Here is a 19726-nt window from a genome sequence, read left to right on the forward strand (position 1 = left end):
CGACGTGACGTTGTCGTCAAATTCAATTTCGCCTATCGATTTTTTATTCGGCTAGTTAACCTTGAACGAACTACCTTCGCTAAAAACATTGACGATCCGGTCTACATGTTCCTATTAACATTACAATAAGAATAACAGGTAAGAATAAAAGTCTAACATTATAGGAGATAAGAAAGAAGATAAAAAAAAAACGTTTATCTTTGTTCTAATTAAATTGATCTAATATTTACATTGGATTTTTTGTTGTAAAATAAATAATGATTGTTGAATTTAATTGGTAGATAGTACCCAAGGCAAAATCCTTTTACTTGATAATGATATTAATTAACGAGTTTAATAAGACCGAAACAAAAAATCCTATTAGATTTATTAAATTTGCCAACTATGTAATCTTATAAATAACTCATATATATCATATATAACTCTCGTGCATATAACCTATGCATTCTATAGTGGTTGCCGTTAAAGGCAAACGCTTGTGCTTATAATAAAACTGTTTGTTGAATTTTTTGAATAGATAATTTGAAAAAAAAAAATGAATAGGAGGTCAGGTTTGGAGCGTTTGACGAGCGAAAGACAATAGGACGCAATCTTCAAAATAATTTATTAAAAATGTCGCATATTCTCGATATACGAATCGGTAATTAGTAACGGTATAATTAATAACTGTATGCACATTGTACATATGCATATACGAGCACGTCTTTGGTGTATTTACTATGTTCATTATACGTAATTGTCCAGCGATTGCTCGTCGAGTTGTTCGTTATTGGTAGAGAAATGATCGTGGTACAATATGTGTTGTATGCACGTCGAGATCAGGTGATACGATGTCGCGCCTTTTTCAACGACTATTCGAATGAAATGTAGATTTTCATGAGAGCATATCTACGAGTAGAGGAATCGTGTCACCTGATCATCGAACCCGTTTCTAGGTTCTACATACATATACTAAGAAACATTGGTGTCGTGTGCGCATACAGGAAGTATGTGTATTTGCGCTTGGCCCCGCGCGCGCGCGTATGTGCCTTTGCGATAGCGCAGTATCATCGGTGTGTGTGTGTGTGTGTGTGTGTACGTGTGTGTGTACGTGTGTATGCATTTGCCATTCGTGTCAGTTTATTGTCAGATTTCTTGCTGACCTTGATTTTCGCCGTACTAATCGAGCGTCCATCGAAACAGATCCTCATGCATAAATCTTTTTATTTTCTTTTTTGTTTTTTCTTTTTTTTTTGTTCTTTTGTTCGTTTACTTTTTACTTTTCTAATTTTTCCTTATTACTGTCAGTGCACGAGCATGCACTAAAAACAATAGGCTGTTTCGCTGCTAAGAGGATAATAATATAAATGACTGCTGCGAAAGTTTCGAGAGTACAATTTGGTCTTTCTTAGAATAATATTTGAGAAATATAATCGTCTTCGCGCCATACCGAAGAAGAATTTCATTTGTAAGAATACGATCGAATACGCTCGTCAATCTTTTCATTACTTACATTCGTATATTTTTCTTTCTTTCCTTTTTTTTTTTTTTTTTTATTATATAGCGATAAAACGGCGTTTATATAATTGATCAAACGATTTCATTATTTGCGATAAAAATACTAGCTTTCGCGATATATGCGAGTGTTTGTCAAACGAGACGACAAGTCATTGAAATTGGAATAGCAGCGAGCTTGTTCGCTTTGTTCAAGGTATCGTACTGGTATTTATTTCCGTTCGATCCTTTGTTTTAGGATTAAACGCATTAGCTTGGTAACTAAACGAACGTAAAAAAACGAATCCGATCGACGTGAAAATTGTCCTTGGTCGTATTGTATGGAAAATAAAAAGAAATAAACAAAAAGAGCAGAAAAATGCGATTGCACGAATCGATTTTGTGCCGAATCGTATATGTGGTATATATGCGCTATAAGTGGTACACGCGCGCGTCACCGTTACATTGAAGAAGGTTCGTGTAAGATCGATGCTTCCAAATAATAAGCGTTTTTCGGCAGTCTTAGGAGAAGAGCTTTGAACTTGGAAAAAGTTCTGTGCGACTATAAACTTTTAATAGAGTCAGTCGGTGAGTTTTAAACTCAATTGATGAAAGTAAATCAAGAGAGAGACGATAATACAAATAAATGAATAATCATTGTGAAACGTATTACTATTCGTCTCGGTAGCACGACGTCGATCCCATCTTATGCATATAACATATGTATATACAATTTCCTATGTTTCTCTTCAAACTCGAAAACGCGTAAAAGACCGAACGAGAGTATTGAATTCGTAGTATTTCGTATATATTCGTAGTAATTTCTCGTTCGTTTATTTTGTATTTTTGTTAAATATCGAACATCGAACGAGACATTGTTTTAGACTCGAAACGATTATTTCCAAAAATATTGCTGACAGTTATGATGTTTCTTCATCAGTTTCATTGGAAAAATCTTTTAAAACGATGCCTCATTCGATCCTCTCGTATCGTTAATCGATTTCATCATAATATTTGTCGATACACGAGACAAAAGAATGAGGTTCTTTCGGTGCCGACATTTAAACGATCTAAACGCGTTTTTGGATATGGTTCACATCGTGATAATAACGACTATTCGTCTACGTGATTATTATTATTATAATTATTATTTTATTCATTATTATTATTATTAGTAGTAGTAGTAGTATTATTAATATTATTATTATTATAATTAATAATATATTTGTATTATACGGCTTACACTCGGCTTCTCTAGAGCTTTTAAAATTCTTACGAGCTAGAAGAGAATTATTTACAAGAGAGGAGCTTCGTGAAATTTCTAATCTTTCGTCGAGGAGTAATGAAAAAGCGAGAGGACGGGATTACGGAATGATAATAGAATATAAATTCGAAAAAAGGATTGTCGAGGGTCGTAAGTGGTGTAGGAGTCGGCGCAAGGCTGGTGCGATGGATCGAAAAAGGAAAGGATCGATGGCGAAAGAGCAAAAAGAATGTCCTAACGAAGTTTTCCTTGTTACCGAGTGACGAGAGCTCGTCGCACCAAGTTTAGCGCTCGAATGACCGTTGTTGTTGCTCGTTGTTTCGCGTTGCTGTGCGCTCGTACGATCGATACACGCGAGTTTCTTCAGCGAACGACCCTCCACCTACGAGTTGACGCGTTTTCGCCTCTCTCTCTTTTTTCCCCCTTTTATTGCACTCCAAAGAACTCTGCGTTTTCGAAAAATTATCCTCCTCAAGCAAATACCTTGGATTAAATCATTGTTTAGACATCGAATTATTAGAATCCGTTTCGGATAACAATTTGACAAAAAAGCGAAATATCTCGGCGACAATGCGATACTTATTCTAAACTTATTTTGTGCCTTTTGTAAGTATTAACGAGTATGTAAATTATTCCTCCCGTTGTCACACGAATAGAACGCAAAAAGGCCGATGTTACGGTATTAGCATACCTTCTCGTATATCGAACGGTTTGTGCTGCTTTCTTCGGCCGATGCGGAGTTTTAACGAGAAAGCTCCTAATGTAAGTATAACAGAAAGAACAAAGGCGATATAACGCGCGTGCACGCAAATTATCCTACTCGAGCGACCCTGTTTCTTCGTTAGTTAATTATGCTCGCTCGTCGTCTCGAAAAGAACTTATAAACGTTGCTATGTATGTATGTACATCGTCGACGCACGATACGTTTCTCCGTTCGAAATCAACTTTTTTTTTTTTTTTTTTTTTTTTTCTTTACTTTTGTACTTTCTTTTTTACACTCTCGGAGCCCGCGATATTGTAGAAAATGGAACGCCGATTGCGGCCTTTTTCCCTCGAGCTTTCTCGGTTTGAATATCAAAGAATTTTGGTTAAAAAACTTTGCGCGTATGTACATACATACGTATCGAATACGAACACGAATACGTGGCAGTAGTTTGAAGGATCACATTTTCGTTGATATTTCACGATGAGAAAAGAAATGTTTTCATTGACGCTGAAGTAAGTGCCTCGAAACACGATCAGTCTTATGTTCTCTGGATTGTTCTTGATAAAAACGAATAGCTTTGCGTAAGTTTCGTTAGTTACTTTTGGATTAGCGAACGAAGAAGTAGAAAAAGAAGCTATAAGTAACGATTGAAGAAATAATAGGCGCGTTACGCGCGCGTACCGATTTCTTTTGGCCGAAAACGATACTTACTGCTCCGACCAATGTCGTAGGATTGTCCTCTTTTAACGTGTCGTGGAGGGTCGTTTATTTTTAGCGTCCCTTAATTTAACGCGACCCTTCGCCAATCAACTTTGATTTGTCGTTAATGACGAAAAGAATGGCGGTGATTTTGGCTAGCTGAAAATACGTATAGTACATATATATGCATTTGACGGATAATTCCGAATCGATCGCAACCGCTATCTCATTCGCTCGAATTCGTATTGGTGTATATTTTCTTTTCTCCTGCCGAAGAATTCGCGTTTCTCTCTGTTCGCCTTGAAATTCATACTTATCGATTAGTAGTAAAGCGGCACGTTGCCGGTCTCCGTTGCGTCGCGTCGCGTCGCGTCACGTCGCATCAAACGTCTGTAGGGGAAATAAAGAAAATAATTCGCAAACGGAGGCAAACGCGTGCACGAGTAGCGTTTTCAACTGTTATATAAATAGGTCAATAATCAATTATTTACAATTATGAACAAGGTGTACAAGCCGTGACAACGACGCCGATACTTCGAATACTCCGGGAGGATTTCCATTTACCTTTTATTTTCCATCGACGTCGCATCATCGGGCGTAACAATAATTTCGAAGCACAGCTTCGAGGAAAACAGCATCGTATATATTTATCACATCATTTGAAACTACGCGATTCTCTACCAACCGTATCGTCCAGCCCCCTCCAATCGAAATTCATTTCACTTTTGAAAGTTTCCTCTCTAGTCGAAATACATTATTATCCTTCGGTTCGCAATATCATTTTCCTCGTTATTTGTTTCTTTCTCTTCTTATCTTATTACAGAGTCGACACGAAGGGGGGCCAGATACATAGATTTGTCTCTTTTCTCTTGTTCATTAGGACGTTAGACGCGTAGAGTGCTCGACGTCTCGGATCGTTCTCGAATTACTTCTTCTTCGAATATACGTATCAAGGATCGAGCGGTGGGGGAGTATCGATGAACCTCTGGGCTGTTAAAATAAAAGCGAACAAGATCGGTAAAGGAATTGACTAACGATGCAGTAACTTTTTCTTATATCGTTATCAAGGGGAAAGAAAATTAGTTTGCGGTATCGAAAAGTTATGGATGCTCGTAAGGTTCAACGAGACGTCGCGTCGTCCCGATACGCGAAAATCTATACTATCATAACGGTGGGATATTACTAGGATTTTATTACTTATTGTCCTCGTTAAAACAGTTCGGTCATTTTTCGCGATTTAATATTCTCCGCGGTGTAACGGTAAACGGTTGTCTCCAGTTGCTAGAACTTGGAAGTCGAAGCGACGTTGCTAAAGTTTGACAAACTCGTAGTTTGTTGGATCGATAATCTCGTTCCAAGTGGAGAGAGAAAGCATTCTCTCGTCGTTCCTAGAAACATGTCAATTTCGTCGTCTCCCTTTGAAGACATTTCAACGTTTACGCAACACGGAAGCATTCGCGCACGGAGGAAAAAGAAATACGCGAGATCCGTTCTGTCAAAGAGTTTCGATGACGATCCGAGCGAGCGAGCAGTCGACCGTCGCCGTCGTCGTCGTCGTCGTCGTCGTCGTCTACTTTTCAAAGTCAGTAGGTTCGCTCGGTTGCTTAAATCGAAAATATTTCGGAAAGAGACGTAGAGTTCTGCGCGTTACGTCGCGCTGCGCCAAGCCGAGCCACTTCCAAGAGTCCTATTTCGAAAAGGATATATAACACCAGCTGTTTCGAAGGAAAAAGACTCTTTGAAAGGTTCGAGGAGGTGGACGATGGCGATCGTCACACGGTGGTAACGCGGTCGACTTCGACGTATCGCACAGAACTGTCGCTGTGTCAGCAGATCACTTCCTTTCCCTCGATTATCGCCGTCTCCGAGGAGATGCTCTTCAATCGGTGCTGAGATATCGAGCGGCTGGTCCGTTGCCGGCAAACTCGCCAAACGACCAGGAAGATCACCGCGAGGATCGTCAGGATGGCCAAAACTCCAAGGGCCAGATGCAACGGTGGCAATTGTAGGAGCATGGAGCAATGCGTCAAAGCCTCGTCGTAGCCCGAGGGACAGTGGGAGACTCCGTCGCACCACAGGGAAGCGTTTATGCACGCGTCCAATTCCGGACATCGTTGTTCGCAGTCTCGAGTCATTTGTAGTCCTGCCGTTGACGTTATTGCTGGCCTAAATTGATATGATAGGGAAATGAAAAATGATCGGGTATCTTTATCGGAGCCTTGTCCCAAGCTTATTAATACCTTCTGGTAAGCTCGAGCCACGTGACGCCGTACGATTCTGGCTCGGAGATTAGGAACTCTACGGCGACAGTTCTAACGGGATCTCGACCGGGTACCGGGATAAAGTTGGTTCTACCGACGGACCAGCCATCGCTGAAAATTTCCACGACTTGTTGCCTCGAATCCTCTACCGGTTGCGGGCATACCGAAGCGCGAAGTTTTCCTCCGGTATGGAAAACGATGCGATTCTTCGTCAAGCATTGACTTTTCCCAGGTCTCGTCATTATCGAACCGTGCGTTTTCACGTAGAGATATTGTCCCGGGGCCGGGTCGATCAGCCAAGGCTGCTTCTCGCAATTTCTCTGAAAGTCATTAGCGCCAATCGTTAGCTAGACCTAGCTATCGAATTACCAAAGTATAAAGGTAAAGAATCGAATAATGCGTACCTCGTCTTCGTCGTTGAGCGGCCATCTGTATTTGATCACTCCCGAAGGTCCTCTTACGCGGCGCTTTTGCAAACACGGAGTCGTTTTGACAAAGTCCCAAGTACCCTCGAAGAAGATGTTGTTGTAGTCGTCCAGAGAGTTCATAGACGTTACCGTCAGGTGTACTTCGACTATGTTCGAGGTGGATTTGATGTTCATAGGAAGAGAACGATTCGAGCAAAAGCAGTCGCGTTGAACGGCGGGTGCGTTAGGCCATGGGAGATCGAGTACCTGCGGGAGTGCCAACGGGAGTACGTATTACGTAGGTTATTCGGATATCGAACGATATCGACGATGTGAAAATGAATCTGTCGAGACGAGATTGATTCGCGCGCACCGGAAACTCCGAAACCGAAGCTGCTGGGCTTTGCTTTGGAAACATTTAGATACGTCTATTTTACGGTCGAGAGAAGATCGGCAAACTTTGTTCGTCTCTCGAACTTGGTTGAATGACCCTACGGCGGATCTTTGCTGCTGCGTTGGACACCGGTACCAAGGACTGAGAATGCCAACTCGGAATATCATTCGTGATATCATTCGTGACATTAGGAAAATATGATTGAAAACGTTGGCCATAGTCGGAATTAGTAGTTGGAAATAGCTGGAGGAGGCAGGTTTATACTTACTTTGAGAGAGAAGTTATCGGATCCGATGCAAAGGAGACGATTGAAATCGGAAGAGGAGACGCTGCGACAGGTTCGGTTGCCGTTGAGAAGTCTGTTGAACCGCAGCTTGACGACCTCGTCGTGTTCACCCTCGAAGCGGTACACGCAGCTGCAAAATCCGTTCCAGGCTGCACTTTCAGCGACTTAATCGAATTTACATGCTTCGTCGGTTACCCAAAGGAACGGACTTTGGATCGATAACTGTGCAGGAAGATTACGAGAGGAGCATCGCCGATGGATCTTTGTTAATCGGATCTTTGTTAATCGGTAAACGAGCCGAGCGATTTTAATCGACCCACATTTATCGATCCTTCTCGTTTTTCCTAAGAGAAGGAAACTGTTGGCGTTGCTGCGCCGTATCCGCGAACGGAAAGCTTTGCTTAAGCTACGCAATCGCCCGCCAAAGAGCCGATACACCGATAAAAATTGCTCGCGAGCAGTTTTACGGCCCTCGTAAATCTTCGGTATCGCGATTGTAAGAGATATTTTATGAGCTTCTGGGCTAAAATTCATGGATATGTTCGGTAAGCGTCGATAAAGCGCCGGCTACTCGTTGTTACGGCTTTGCTCTTCTCGTTTGGTGTTAGAATCGCGCTAAACCGTGCGCGTTGGCGTATTTTATTCTACCGGATCGATTTGGAAATTGGAAACTTACCTGAGATTTTTCGATCCGCCTCGACCAAAGAGAAAAATGTCGCGAGGTCCTTGAAATCTACGATCCGGGTAGGTGTCGCGATTCCTGCTGTAGAAAGCGCGCGAACACGGGCCGCTGCCGTAAGCTTCGCCATCCTGATGGAGATCGACGAACTCGTACAGAGCTCGGAAGTTGACGGGCCTTCGAGAGAAGAAACATTGAAAGGCCGCCGTGTTATTATAATAAAAGACGCGGACGATGGAATGGATGCTTTCTGGTGGAAACGATTAACTAGACCGTATGATGCGTCCTCGTGCTTTGTTACTTTTATTTTCTCTCTCTCTCTCTCTTAACGTAAGAACGTTCTACCGTAAGAGAGCTAGTAGAACGGTTGAACGCACCATTTCGCGGTATTACAATGTATGAAAAATAAAATGCGGATAACGCTATCGGCGATGTTGATCGGCACAGAAAAATAACGATAATAAACTCACCTCAGAGCGGTAGATTCGATCATGCGCATCTCTATGGTCAAGCTGTTGCTGGAGGATACGAAGCTTTCTCCGAGGGAACAAGGACGACTGACATTTTGAAGAATCGCATGGTCGCAAGTTCTCGGAACCTTGTCTTTGCAATACCTGGCAAGGAGAGTCGTATTGTTGGCGGGACGTGTGGCAACTAGCGAAGTCGCTTCTCCGAGTTTATCTATGTACCGTTGACGTTCTTTCTCGCTGAACAGATTCCAATAATATATATTTGCGCGCGTATACACACACACACACACACACACACACACACACACGAGTCCGTATGTAACTCTTAAAATTCAACATAGGTTTAACCATAAAGCACCTACCAAGCTTCGTTGCACTCCCCAAGGGGCATCATTTCTCCGTCCCAAACCATCAGAGTCGTCGAACAATCCTCGTCGGTGCCGGTAGATGCGGTGATGCCAACGTGAAACTTTAAAATCGACAACCAGACGCGAAACTGTGGTTGCGGTGGGGCCGGTGCCGGTCTTCGCCATACCGTGCCAGGACGTTGCTCTGGGAATTTTGGTAAAGGACGCGGAGGCGTAGGGCTGGGCAAAGTAGGTCCGGCACCGCGTAAATGATAAAGGCAGCTACTGTTTCTCGGTAGAGAATGACGCGGAGATTCTAGTACTCCTCCGCTGTTACCTTTCAACCAAAATTCGCAACGCTTGTTCTTCGCGTAGGTCGGGGAATCGACGTCGACGAATTTTACCTGAAAAAGAAGGACTCTCTGTCGTAGAAAAAGGACTTCATTTACGAAACGAACTTTTTGTTTGACTCGTGATAAATCTACCTGGACTTCTAATTGGAATCCGTGCAAGGAACGTTGCGGCGTCGGATGTAGAAAAGTACCGTAAGGGGAGGTTGTGAACTCGACGAGAATTTCTGGTCCGCTACTCGTTGCCTCGGGCACTGGTTCTCCGCCACCGCAAAATTTCAGTATCACCGGATCCCTCGTGGTATAACCATCGTAGACCGTCACGTAATCCTAAGAAATACGAAATTCCTTGTTATCTTATCTCTCGCTATCGTAATCTACGAAAGAAACAGCTTGCACCGGCGAGACTTTTCAACAAAGTCTCCGGAGTCGTTGAATTTTCTTATAAAATAACATTTCCTTTTGGAAGCGAGGCGAGAGTAGAAAAAGAAATTAACGATTTGAAAAAGTATCGCGAAGATTGGTATGTAAAGTACTAAGGTTCTCTGTAGGACGGTCACGTAGGATCGTTCTCCATCTCCGTTTCTACTTCCATGTTGATTCCACGAGAGTATCAACTCTAGCCCTGCCTCGAATTTATAACGTTTAATCCAATTTTCGCAGCTTCCTTTTACGTACCTGAATGACGTCGCAATCTTGCCAGAGGTGGAGTTCGCGTGGCGGGGATTCGGCTTGCGTCGCTGGTCTGGACCTTACGGCAACCAATTGACCTCTCGGTTGTCCGACCGAAATTAAGGCGTATTTCCCCGGCGGTACCTCGTGCTGCCTTACCTGCTCGACATCGAAACCTTTCGATCAACTTTATATTTTTATCGCGGCAAGTTACCTATGACTCGTAGGATCGATATCGCGCGATATTAGTTCCATTTACGGAAACATAACATTCGTTTCCTCCTAAATGACTTCAAATTGGCTGCTTACGGTATTCAATAGAGTTGAAAAGTTCAAGTTTTTTTTTTCAAAGGAGTTTCAGCTCGATACGAATACATATTTAAAAGGTCGAGTTTTTCGTTTCTCCTTCTTACTCGAGCTTTGGACGGACTTACCGCGTAGTAACAGGTGAGATTACGCGGATAAAGGCCAGGAAAGTTCGGAGATTGCAGTCTGCACTTCTTTTGGTCGCAATCGCTGAATATCCTGGAGCAGTAAGTGCCGGAGATGAGATCCCCGAGGTACTGCTCCGAGCTTGATTTCGTTGGGATCACCGCGTGTTGTTCGACCATCAGCATCGCCATGGAAGTATTAGCGTATTCGGCGGTCGGCCTGTCTTCTGTATTCGTCGTCGTCGTCGCCGCCGCCGACGTCGTAGTCATCGCCGTCAACGTCGCCGAAGTTGTCGCCGTCGTCGTTGTCGTCACCTGCGTCATTCCTGACCACGTGGCATTTTTATTTGATTTCATTTGATTCCATTGGACAATTCGTTTCTAAGAAGATCGCGTACCTACGAAAGGATTCCCGTAGCGTACAACGGCGTCGGATTTTCTAATCATTTTGTATGCCATTCGAAAATCGAAATTGAATGCCTTTTGATCCTTGCTGAGTCGGAGAAGTTTGAGAGTTATAGAGACGGTGGACGTCTCGCTGTAGTAAATGGCTGGATCCCTCGTCGTGCCGCACCAAAGTCCTCCTACGTCGGGACGTTCCGCTTCCGAGATTTGCAACGATCCGTCTGGGCATCCTTCCGCGGTGAACGAAACGAATTTGCCAAGTGTGAAGCTGTCGAAGTTGAGCTGCGAAAGGAAGAATACTCGATAATCGACGCGTTATTAAAAAATTCCTGGAAATTTATTAGAGCTGGATTATCGTAGCGCGACGTTACTCTTCCTTGGAACGTTTAATTTCGATCGATGAAGCGAATTCGCTGACGCTCGCGTCCCCTCGCCTACTCTATTCGAATAGTTGCGGTACTTTGTTACGCTTGCTTTAACAAGCGCGAAACTTTGTCCTATCGTATTTTGTCTTAAATTGCTCGTGTTAGTTAACGCTACGTGCTCTAAATGCTTGCTGCGTTATATTTATTTTCCCATAGATCAATGTCTCCCCTCACCTGTATTATATCCCCGAGATCTCCGCCGGGTGCGCTAAAGGTAAGCTTGCAAATGTAAGGCACCTTGTCTTCCTTCGGTCGATGCAATTCCAAACTGTAGGTTTTTCCTACATCGCCAAAGTACGTTTTGTTGCAGGCTGAAAGAAGAAAAGAATTTGGGAAAATGTATTCTTTTGAATATTGCAACGAAGATTTTCTCTTATCTCGGTGCCGCGGAGGCATTGTTCTTATTTAAACGATAAGATATTGAAAAAGATTGAAACTTCGCTCTCGATCGGATTATTTCGCGGTTGAATTTTCTATCCGAGTTGTACGTGGCCCTCTCGCACTGAATTTATAACGAAGAAAACGCGCGAAGAACTTTATTCCGCCACTCTATGAGATTAGATACGTTCGTGCTTGAGAATCGCAATGTGTCGGTGGTCCATTATACATATTATATATCCTACCCATCTATAAATGCAGTTTCTCTCGTGTCCAATCTAAGGAATGGATCGAATTTTTAATTAGTTATATCAAGCCTGACGATAGATGTACTTTGCTCGCAAATAGATGTTATCGGAAACGGATAGGCAATGGAGCACGATTAAGCTAATAGAGAATTCGCGTTTTGTTCGATCGATGTAATCTGCGGTTCGGCTTTTCACAGGATGCCAGACGAATAGAGAAACGTTTCGTTCTCGATGATGGCTCGTTGCTTTGGCTTCGGCCATCGTACCTACTCGAATCGCGTCAAGTCGCGTCGATTCGCGTTGAAGGGCTTCCGCAGGCTAGTCGTGACCAAACAGCCCCCGAGGCTTCCTTCCTCGACGGAGGATTCCAACCAAATCGAAAGTCCGAACACAGAGAAAGCGGGTTGCGTTCTGCGTCCTGCGTCCTACGTCCTGCGTCCTACGTCCTGCGTCCTACGTCCTGCGTCCTACGTCCTGCGTACCACCGAGTACGTACCGAATACACAATGGCATTTCTAATCAACGACCTAATTCCAATTCTCAATTACAAGTAGGCTTTGTTAATCGACGAACGTTGGCCGTTTCGCTATTCCGAGTCGACGATCGATCGATCGACCTAATCGGAAACGTCCCTTCGAATAATGATCGAACGAGGAATATACTTTACTTGCGATCGTTACCGTCCAGTTCACTGCGTCTTTTACTATAAATCTTGAAAATTCCGAGGGCATCGAACTATTCCTACGGATCTTGGGAATATTTCTCAAAGGACAGACGACGAGTACCTAATAAATCTAAGGTGTCCGTTTCATTGAATTATGAGAGATATGGATCGTCGTAGATAGAATGTTTGCGTTTCAAGAGAGATAGTTCGATGAGTTTGACTAATGGCCGATGTCCATGGCTCGATAAAATTCTTCAAACAACCCCTTTTATTTATTTATCCGATCTTTGTCGTTTTTTTTATTTTTACAATTTGTCACGAATCAACGTGTAAAAAGGTTCAATAACGTATTCGTGGTGCAGAAATTCCATGCAATGAAGTTTTCAGAGAGGATAGGTCCTTTTGTGTTGAAAGTCGTAGCGGTTTATACGACTCTGATGCGTCGCCGGGGGCGTGCAAATGTGCAAAGCAAAAGCCGGAGAGAGAGAGAAAGTTGCATTTTCCGAAAAGATACATTCCGACGACAGTCGGTAGTATTCGAGAATCGTCGTTACAGTTGTAAGTCATGTCTTTCCTTGGTGTTGTCTCTGAATTGTCTCTCTCTCTCCCAAAGGTTGTGCGCGCTATGGAAACAACAGGATACGAGAAACGTCCGAGCGAAGGATTTTTATTGCTCGCCGCGGGCTCCTAGTCGTCGCTTGCGACTAAACGTATCGATCCTGCTTTTTCGTATTTCGGAAAAAACCTACGTAGGTGTATGCACGCGTATTGCGACTCGACTATTTATAAAGGGTATCTATAAAAGTATCAAAATGAAATATGCCACCTATAGGCAAACCTATGGAGAAATGGAAGCTGCGCGTTATCGCCGCTGACATGGGCGATTAATTCGAGCCAATTCGAAATGGAACGTTTCGTTTTACTTGCAGTACATTTTTGCTCCATTTCCGTTTGATTTTCAAACCCTACAAGCGATTTTCTTATAAAATATCTAACTTCTAGATACGCGCTGTTATAACACGCAGACGCATAGATTTGATCCTGAAAGAAACATGGACGAAAGCAAAAAGTTAGAAACGTACGTAAATTGTAACAGATTCGTCGAGGGGTGAAATTCACGCGGATTTTCTTTCTCTAATCTAAAGGTTTTATAGAATTCACAGTAGCTTTTCATATTTATCGTAAAAACGAAAGGAAAAAAAAAAGAAGAGGATGAATTTGACGCGTCGTTACACCATTCGATTCTCCTTCCACGTATATACACTGACAAAAGTACTCTCTTCAGAGACTGTATTAAGTACGCGACGTCGCGCGAAACCAGGAAACTGAGAAACACTGGCAAAACTTTTCAACTTGGACTTTCTTCCGCTTCGCATAATTCATGCACGCGGATGCGATTATTACGTTGGATTTATCCTACGGCTTTCAATCATTTCGTTTCCGATGCAATTCAATAACTTTACAATAATGGGGGGTATTACGTAGCTGTTATCGAACGAATAATAAGTACGATACGCGCACGCATACACGGTCCAATGATCCAAGTAAACTAAAGACAGGAGTTTTTGTTTGGAGTTGGAAATTGTAATGTTTGCTTTGGCGCAATCGCGACTTGTGCAATTTACAGGAAAGGAGGTGGACGTCGTCGTAGAACGCGGTGCTCTTCTCGGGGTTGCTTTTCAACGCGTGCGTAGACAGCCTGACGAAGAATGCTCGGTGAAAGCGAGCGAATATCCTTTTCAATGGGCCGACGAGTGCCCAGAGGCCTCCCTCCCTCTCTCTCTCTCTCTCTCTCTCTCTCTCTCTCTCTCTCTTTTTTTCTCCTCTTCATTCAGCATCCCTTACTTTTTTCTACCTTTTACATCCTCCATATACGCTAGCTCCTCTCGTTGCTTCTCACCCACGTGATCTCCGCCGATGCTCGCGAGATATTCGTTCGCCACGCTTTTTCTATACTTTTCCCTTTTTTTCCTCGTCAACAAGAAGCATCAGCAACGAATCGTTCCTTGTTCGGTATCTAGGTCACGAGATACACCAAAAAAGACAATTATTCGAAAGTTGAAAACACAAAAAAGGCCGAATATTACAAGGAATTTTCTTCAACGAATACGCGTATTCGTTAATGTATTCGAGTATGATCATTTCTATGTAAACGAGCTCGCGAGAAAAAGAGTCTTTTAGTAAGGATGTCATAGATTTTTAATGCGCCGGCGTTACGCTCATCCGCAAGAGATTATCTGTAGAACTCGTTTTGAAGGAAGATTACGTTTGTAGCCAGTTGCTACCGTGTGCTCGTCTCCTCTTTCATACGTATCGTCAAATTGATAAAATAACTGAGAAAAGGCAAGTGAATTTCTCGAGGCTTATCGCATAATCGCCTTTACCTTCTAAATATTTCGAATACGAAAGCGCGAACGGTTCGATGTTTATATGGATCTCCTATATAGTTGTATGTGTTTTTTTTTTATGTTTTAATGAAAAAGTAGAGATTTCAGATACATCGATAATTATCGCGCGTAAACAATGTGTCGATAAAAAAAGATAGGAAGAAAATCAAAGAGGATTTCGAAATACCGACGGAGCAAAGAAACAGAGAAAGTGAGTAAGAGTGGGGGTAGAAACTGGGAGCTGGATACTACGTGTTTCAAGTTGTACTTTAAAACTTGAGATTGAAGCATCGTTCCTCATTTATTTGCACCACGCGAGAACAAAGGCGCAAAGCCAGCGGGTAAATTCAATCCAACATTTTATGGTATCGTATTCTGCATTCCAAAGAGATTGCAATTTTTCCACTAAATTCTATTTTCATCCTGTTGGTTTTTTTTTCTTGGCAAATAGCTTAACGAGATAACCTGTCGTCCTCGTCGTCGTCGAATCCTACTTTGCGAGTAATAACTAAATAACGACAATAAACGCGATAAGATGATAAAGGAAACAAAGTGTTCTTTGATATGTCAATTATTAGATTAGTAGAATAATCTTATTGTTAGTTATAAAATAGCTTGTTTCTTAATATGGTTAGATTAGAAATAATATGGAGGGCGAAGGAATACCTTACGACGACCCACGCTTCGTGGAAATTCTGGAAGCCTGCTTGCGCGTGGAAATTGGCACTTACACGGAATCATACGACAGTAAGAAATAATTCGACTTCTTTCGTGATAACATTATCGTCCGGTCCTCGCTTTTGGCTTGGACTCGCGTATAAAACTGACGTGAAATATTGTCACCATTTTCTTTTCGCAGAAGCTGAGACTGAAATGAAGAAGATAAAAAGAAACGTTCTAATGAAGCTCGAGAAGAGAAAGGAGCTTAAGATAAAGATAAAAGATGCCGAAGACGTAATATTGATGTTGAATCTTGCTTTTCAAAGGTACGTTATTGAAAAATAGATGAACGATTATTACTTACACCTTCTTACTCGTTGTCAGATTGCGAGAAGAATCGAGAGAAACGAAGCAAAGGATCACTTTAATCGAAGCGAATATCGACCATCGTTCTAAATTAATATTCCTAGAGATTAAACGATACAAAAACATTCTAGGAGAATATCAGAAAACTTGGCAAGCTTATCGCGTTAGTAACTATACTCCTATTCTATCCATATTATCTTGATTTTATTGTTTTCTCTTATTTTTGATATCGATGACAGGCCGAATACGAACAATTTCCTTTGGCTAAAAAACGTAACGAAGCAAAAGTCAATTTGAAGAAGATTACCATCGAGAAAATGATTATGGAATTTAAAATAAAAGATTTGGAGAAGAAAATCCAAATGGAAAAGAAGATCGATGAAATTAAGATGAGATTAAAAATAATAGAATTTGTTAAAGCGATGACAAATAATGAAAAATTGAAGCGAACATTAGTCAAGTTGAAGAAGGAAATCGAGTGTTTGAAGAAGCAACAACATTCGAACGAATTGGAGGTTTTTGCGCAATATCATTTCGAAACGCGACACACACGCGATATACACACAGGGTTTTATTTATTCCTTTTCGTTGTCCGTAGTTGAAATCTTTGGAACGACAAGAAGAGGAAGCTAAGAAAGAACGAGCGATGAAATTATTGGAGATGCCCCCGCCGAAAATCAATTTGTCACGATTACGGTTAAATTATTCGCGCAATTGGCAAGACTGGGAGTTTAAAAAACAATCGTCGCAGATCGATGCTGGTATCGTCTTTTTTGATTTGCTGTAACGTACGCGGGAATAGAGTTATTTGAAAATGATCCCTTTGTTTGTAGATTCGATGTCGGTTAATACGATCGCTTTGGAGGAGATGTGCATAAGGGACGAAACTCTCGATGGTACGTCGAAAAGAAATGATTGGAAAAACGATCAAAAACGATCAACGAGCAAAATAACCACGGAGAAGTCGTCTACGCCGGTAGCAACGGCTTTGCAAAAGATTCACAGTAAGAATTATCCTTTATCGACGTCCTTTTCGAGCAACGTCGGATCGATCGCAAAACAAACGAGTTTCGAGCAAAAGAATAAACATAATCGACACACGACGCCAATGTGCATAGAAGAAGAATGCTTAGCTAATTGCAACGAAAGTAATGGATTCGCGAACGATACATGCGAACCCAAGAGGATGAAATTGACTCACAACGACGAAAAGAATGCTGAAAATATTGATTCGGAAATATTGGAAACTCCGAAAAGATCTACTCTTCATCCACGAGTTACGAAGATCGAGAAGGTGCAATACGGTATCACGCCTTCGATCAAACGTAAAAATACGTTTAACTTCTCCAATACTTTTGATTACGAAACGAATGCGAGCCGTGCGTCTTCTTTCGCTTTAAACGAAGCTCTGATGATCAAAGGTATTCGTTATTTTTTCATTCTCTTTCAATTAGTACCGATTAAATTAGTGCTTCATTTATCGTATTATTGTCGTTTAGACTTAAACGCTTCGAGATCGATACAACCTTCTATGTACGGCGACAATTCGAGAAACTTTCAAATATCCGATTGCGGAAATGCTTCAAATATAGGCGATTTCGATGTAAATATGGATTCTATCGATGCGGATTGCGATCAAATCAATTGCAAGAAAAAAGAGAAAGAAGCGTCGCCACAAGTGACATCTCGTAAGTATATACAATATAGTATTTATAGACATATATAGAAGTACATCGGTAATCATCTTTTTCCGTAGGTTTCAATTTCTCCGATCTGCTCAAACTGAAGGCCGATAATAATTTTCGTCTCTTTTAAGGTACCACCACGTATTTTCTTTCCTACTTCGTAGCTGTATTTTTGGTTAATTATTTTCTTATCTAAAGATTATCGTTACGTTCAATTGAATTATTAATAGACATAACTAAATGTAAAAGATATAAAACAGAGTGTTCATTAAGAGGGAAGAAAAATTTCATTTGTCAGAGTCCCTATGCAAGCACCGACCATATTAAGTTTCACTATCGAATAAAGTAATACGATATATCTTACGTAAACTTGGATATAACTTCATGTATAAGCGATACGTATTATTTTATGAGACATTCGATACTCACCGAAATACAGGAATTGTGTGTTGATATTGCTATGATTACTTATTAATGTGATCGATGGGTTTTGTTTTTGTTCTCACGTACAAGTGGTTTCGAAAGAAATGCTTCGTTAAATATGGAAAAGATCGATTCGTCGTAAGAACGAGTAAGCGAACCAACTGTTGTCTTCTCCCTTTTTCCTTTTCTTTTCTCGCAGAAGCTAGTAGGACGAGATCAGGCGAACGAGCAAGTTCTTTTGACCGATGTTCCCTGAGCCGGAAGCGATCGATGAAATCGTTCAATACCACCAGCAGTGTCCTTATTCAAGGAACAACGCGAAGCATCCCTTCCTTTTTTCTTATCTTAATCTCTTGCCGCATCATTCCACCTTTTTTCGACTGTTAAGAAATTACGTTACAACTTTTGCCAATCGTATGATCTTTTTGCAGAGTATTTAATACACTGTTTAGACATTAGCTCTCGATGCGAAAGCTGACCGTAACGTATGACACATCGTACAGTTAGACTACCGTTGGTTGGAAAGTTAGCAACTGCCGCAGCGATTAAAATGTAACAGACGTACGAGTGGTAGAGGATATTCCGAGCATAAACTTGACTGCAACATCCAAAGGTTAGCTCCCGGCGATGTGTTTGAAAACGTGACGCGTTATCTTTGCCCGTTGCAGCGTCCAAACAATTTCAAACATTTTCCGAATATTTTTCAAAATACTTCCAAATTTACGACAATGTAATGCAGGGTGAGTTAATTAGTGAGTGCACGACGATTCCCTTTTCGCAAGCGGAGATCCTAGCGAAAGCCTGCAGATTAAACTGGTACGACGACATTGCCGACGGCCGCAGCAAACGCATTCGCTAAATTCGGTGCAACGTTTTATCGCTACGATGCCGACGGAACGCTGCTTCCTAAGATATCGAAGCGAGTTCATTTTCTTACCAAGCCTGTGCTCTCTCGACTCATGAATTTTCGGCAAATCCTTCCACGAATTCCAAGCGTCGAGTGTATCTAGTAGACGACTTTTTACATGCAAAGTTCTTAACTTGCGTAACAATGATATACCCCCTCCCCCCCGTTATCATATATAATTTCTAATTAAAATTGATTTATTATCGTTCATTTGGGAGATTAAATTTCGCAAAGTTTCAGTACGGAATAGGAAAGATCGGTGCATCGAAGCGTGCGAGCATTGTTACCGAAAGACATTGTTTAACGTACCGCTTTGCTGCGCTGGAAGGAAAAGGTGCTTCGTGAGGAGACGAGAAAGGGGCGACTAAGGGGCGACTAAGGGGTGACTAAGGGGCGACTAAGGGGCGACTAAGGGACGACTAAGGGACGACGAAAAGCACGGTCAAACCGACCCCCATTTTATCACGATCTGTCGATAACACGGCCATTCGAGCAAAGAAAACGTCCATCGTCTTTTACAAATAGCTCGATTCTGTGCTTTGGATGGAAAAAAATGGGGCAACAAAAAATGGATCGCATTAGTCTCGGGGTTGCGTCGCGCGTCTCATTCGCGGTTGATTTTTCTTCGTCAATTAAGCGCGTAGAAGCGGAAAAATATTCGTTGGATGTCGTTTCGGGCAACGGCGTTTCTACTTTGTAAGCGAGCACAACAATCCCATTAGCAGCATCGTCGGTGCAT

General features: G+C 41.9%; 2 protein-coding genes across 5 annotated transcripts in view; one reads left to right on the top strand and one right to left on the bottom strand.

Annotated features, from left to right (window-relative positions):
- The first annotated feature begins 44 nt into the window (after positions 1 to 44).
- On the top strand, positions 45 to 17829 carry LOC106790071 (putative uncharacterized protein DDB_G0290989). The gene is made up of 9 exons (XM_014754748.1): positions 45 to 138; positions 15582 to 15693; positions 15806 to 15932; positions 15991 to 16135; positions 16212 to 16487; positions 16571 to 16733; positions 16806 to 17393; positions 17472 to 17660; positions 17729 to 17829. Exons 2-9 carry the CDS (start codon positions 15594 to 15596, stop codon positions 17785 to 17787), a joined length of 1647 nt encoding a protein of 548 aa, XP_014610234.1. The 5' UTR covers positions 45 to 138; positions 15582 to 15593; the 3' UTR covers positions 17788 to 17829.
- Positions 588 to 19726, bottom strand: part of LOC106790051 — a 41509-nt gene continuing 22370 nt past the window's right edge. For all 4 annotated transcript variants that reach the window (XM_014754719.1, XM_014754729.1, XM_014754709.1 and 1 more), the window contains 12 exons: positions 11444 to 11580; positions 10838 to 11126; positions 10443 to 10765; positions 10015 to 10167; positions 9472 to 9666; positions 9002 to 9390; positions 8640 to 8876; positions 8167 to 8346; positions 7473 to 7620; positions 6808 to 7077; positions 6383 to 6723; positions 588 to 6308 (listed from right to left, as the gene is read on the bottom strand). In XM_014754719.1, the coding sequence (XP_014610205.1) occupies positions 5969 to 6308; positions 6383 to 6723; positions 6808 to 7077; positions 7473 to 7620; positions 8167 to 8346; positions 8640 to 8876; positions 9002 to 9390; positions 9472 to 9666; positions 10015 to 10167; positions 10443 to 10765; positions 10838 to 11126; positions 11444 to 11580 (3002 nt within the window). In that variant the 3' untranslated portion in view covers positions 588 to 5968. The remainder of the gene's footprint in view (positions 6309 to 6382; positions 6724 to 6807; positions 7078 to 7472; positions 7621 to 8166; positions 8347 to 8639; positions 8877 to 9001; positions 9391 to 9471; positions 9667 to 10014; positions 10168 to 10442; positions 10766 to 10837; positions 11127 to 11443; positions 11581 to 19726) is intronic.

The sequence above is a fragment of the Polistes canadensis genome, unplaced genomic scaffold (assembly GCF_001313835.1).
Source record: "Polistes canadensis isolate GaletaPanama2010 unplaced genomic scaffold, ASM131383v1 scaffold_7, whole genome shotgun sequence".
Classification (NCBI taxonomy): domain Eukaryota; kingdom Metazoa; phylum Arthropoda; class Insecta; order Hymenoptera; family Vespidae; genus Polistes; species Polistes canadensis.

Coding starts and splice junctions, on each gene's coding strand:
- LOC106790071 (XM_014754748.1), top strand. CDS start 15,594: ATGGAGGGCGAAGGAATACCTTACGACGACCCACGCTTCGTGGAAATT. Junction 15,694..15,805: donor TTACACGGAATCATACGACA/GTAAGAAATAAT, acceptor TTCTTTTCGCAG/AAGCTGAGACTGAAATGAAG. Junction 17,394..17,471: donor CGAAGCTCTGATGATCAAAG/GTATTCGTTATT, acceptor ATTGTCGTTTAG/ACTTAAACGCTTCGAGATCG.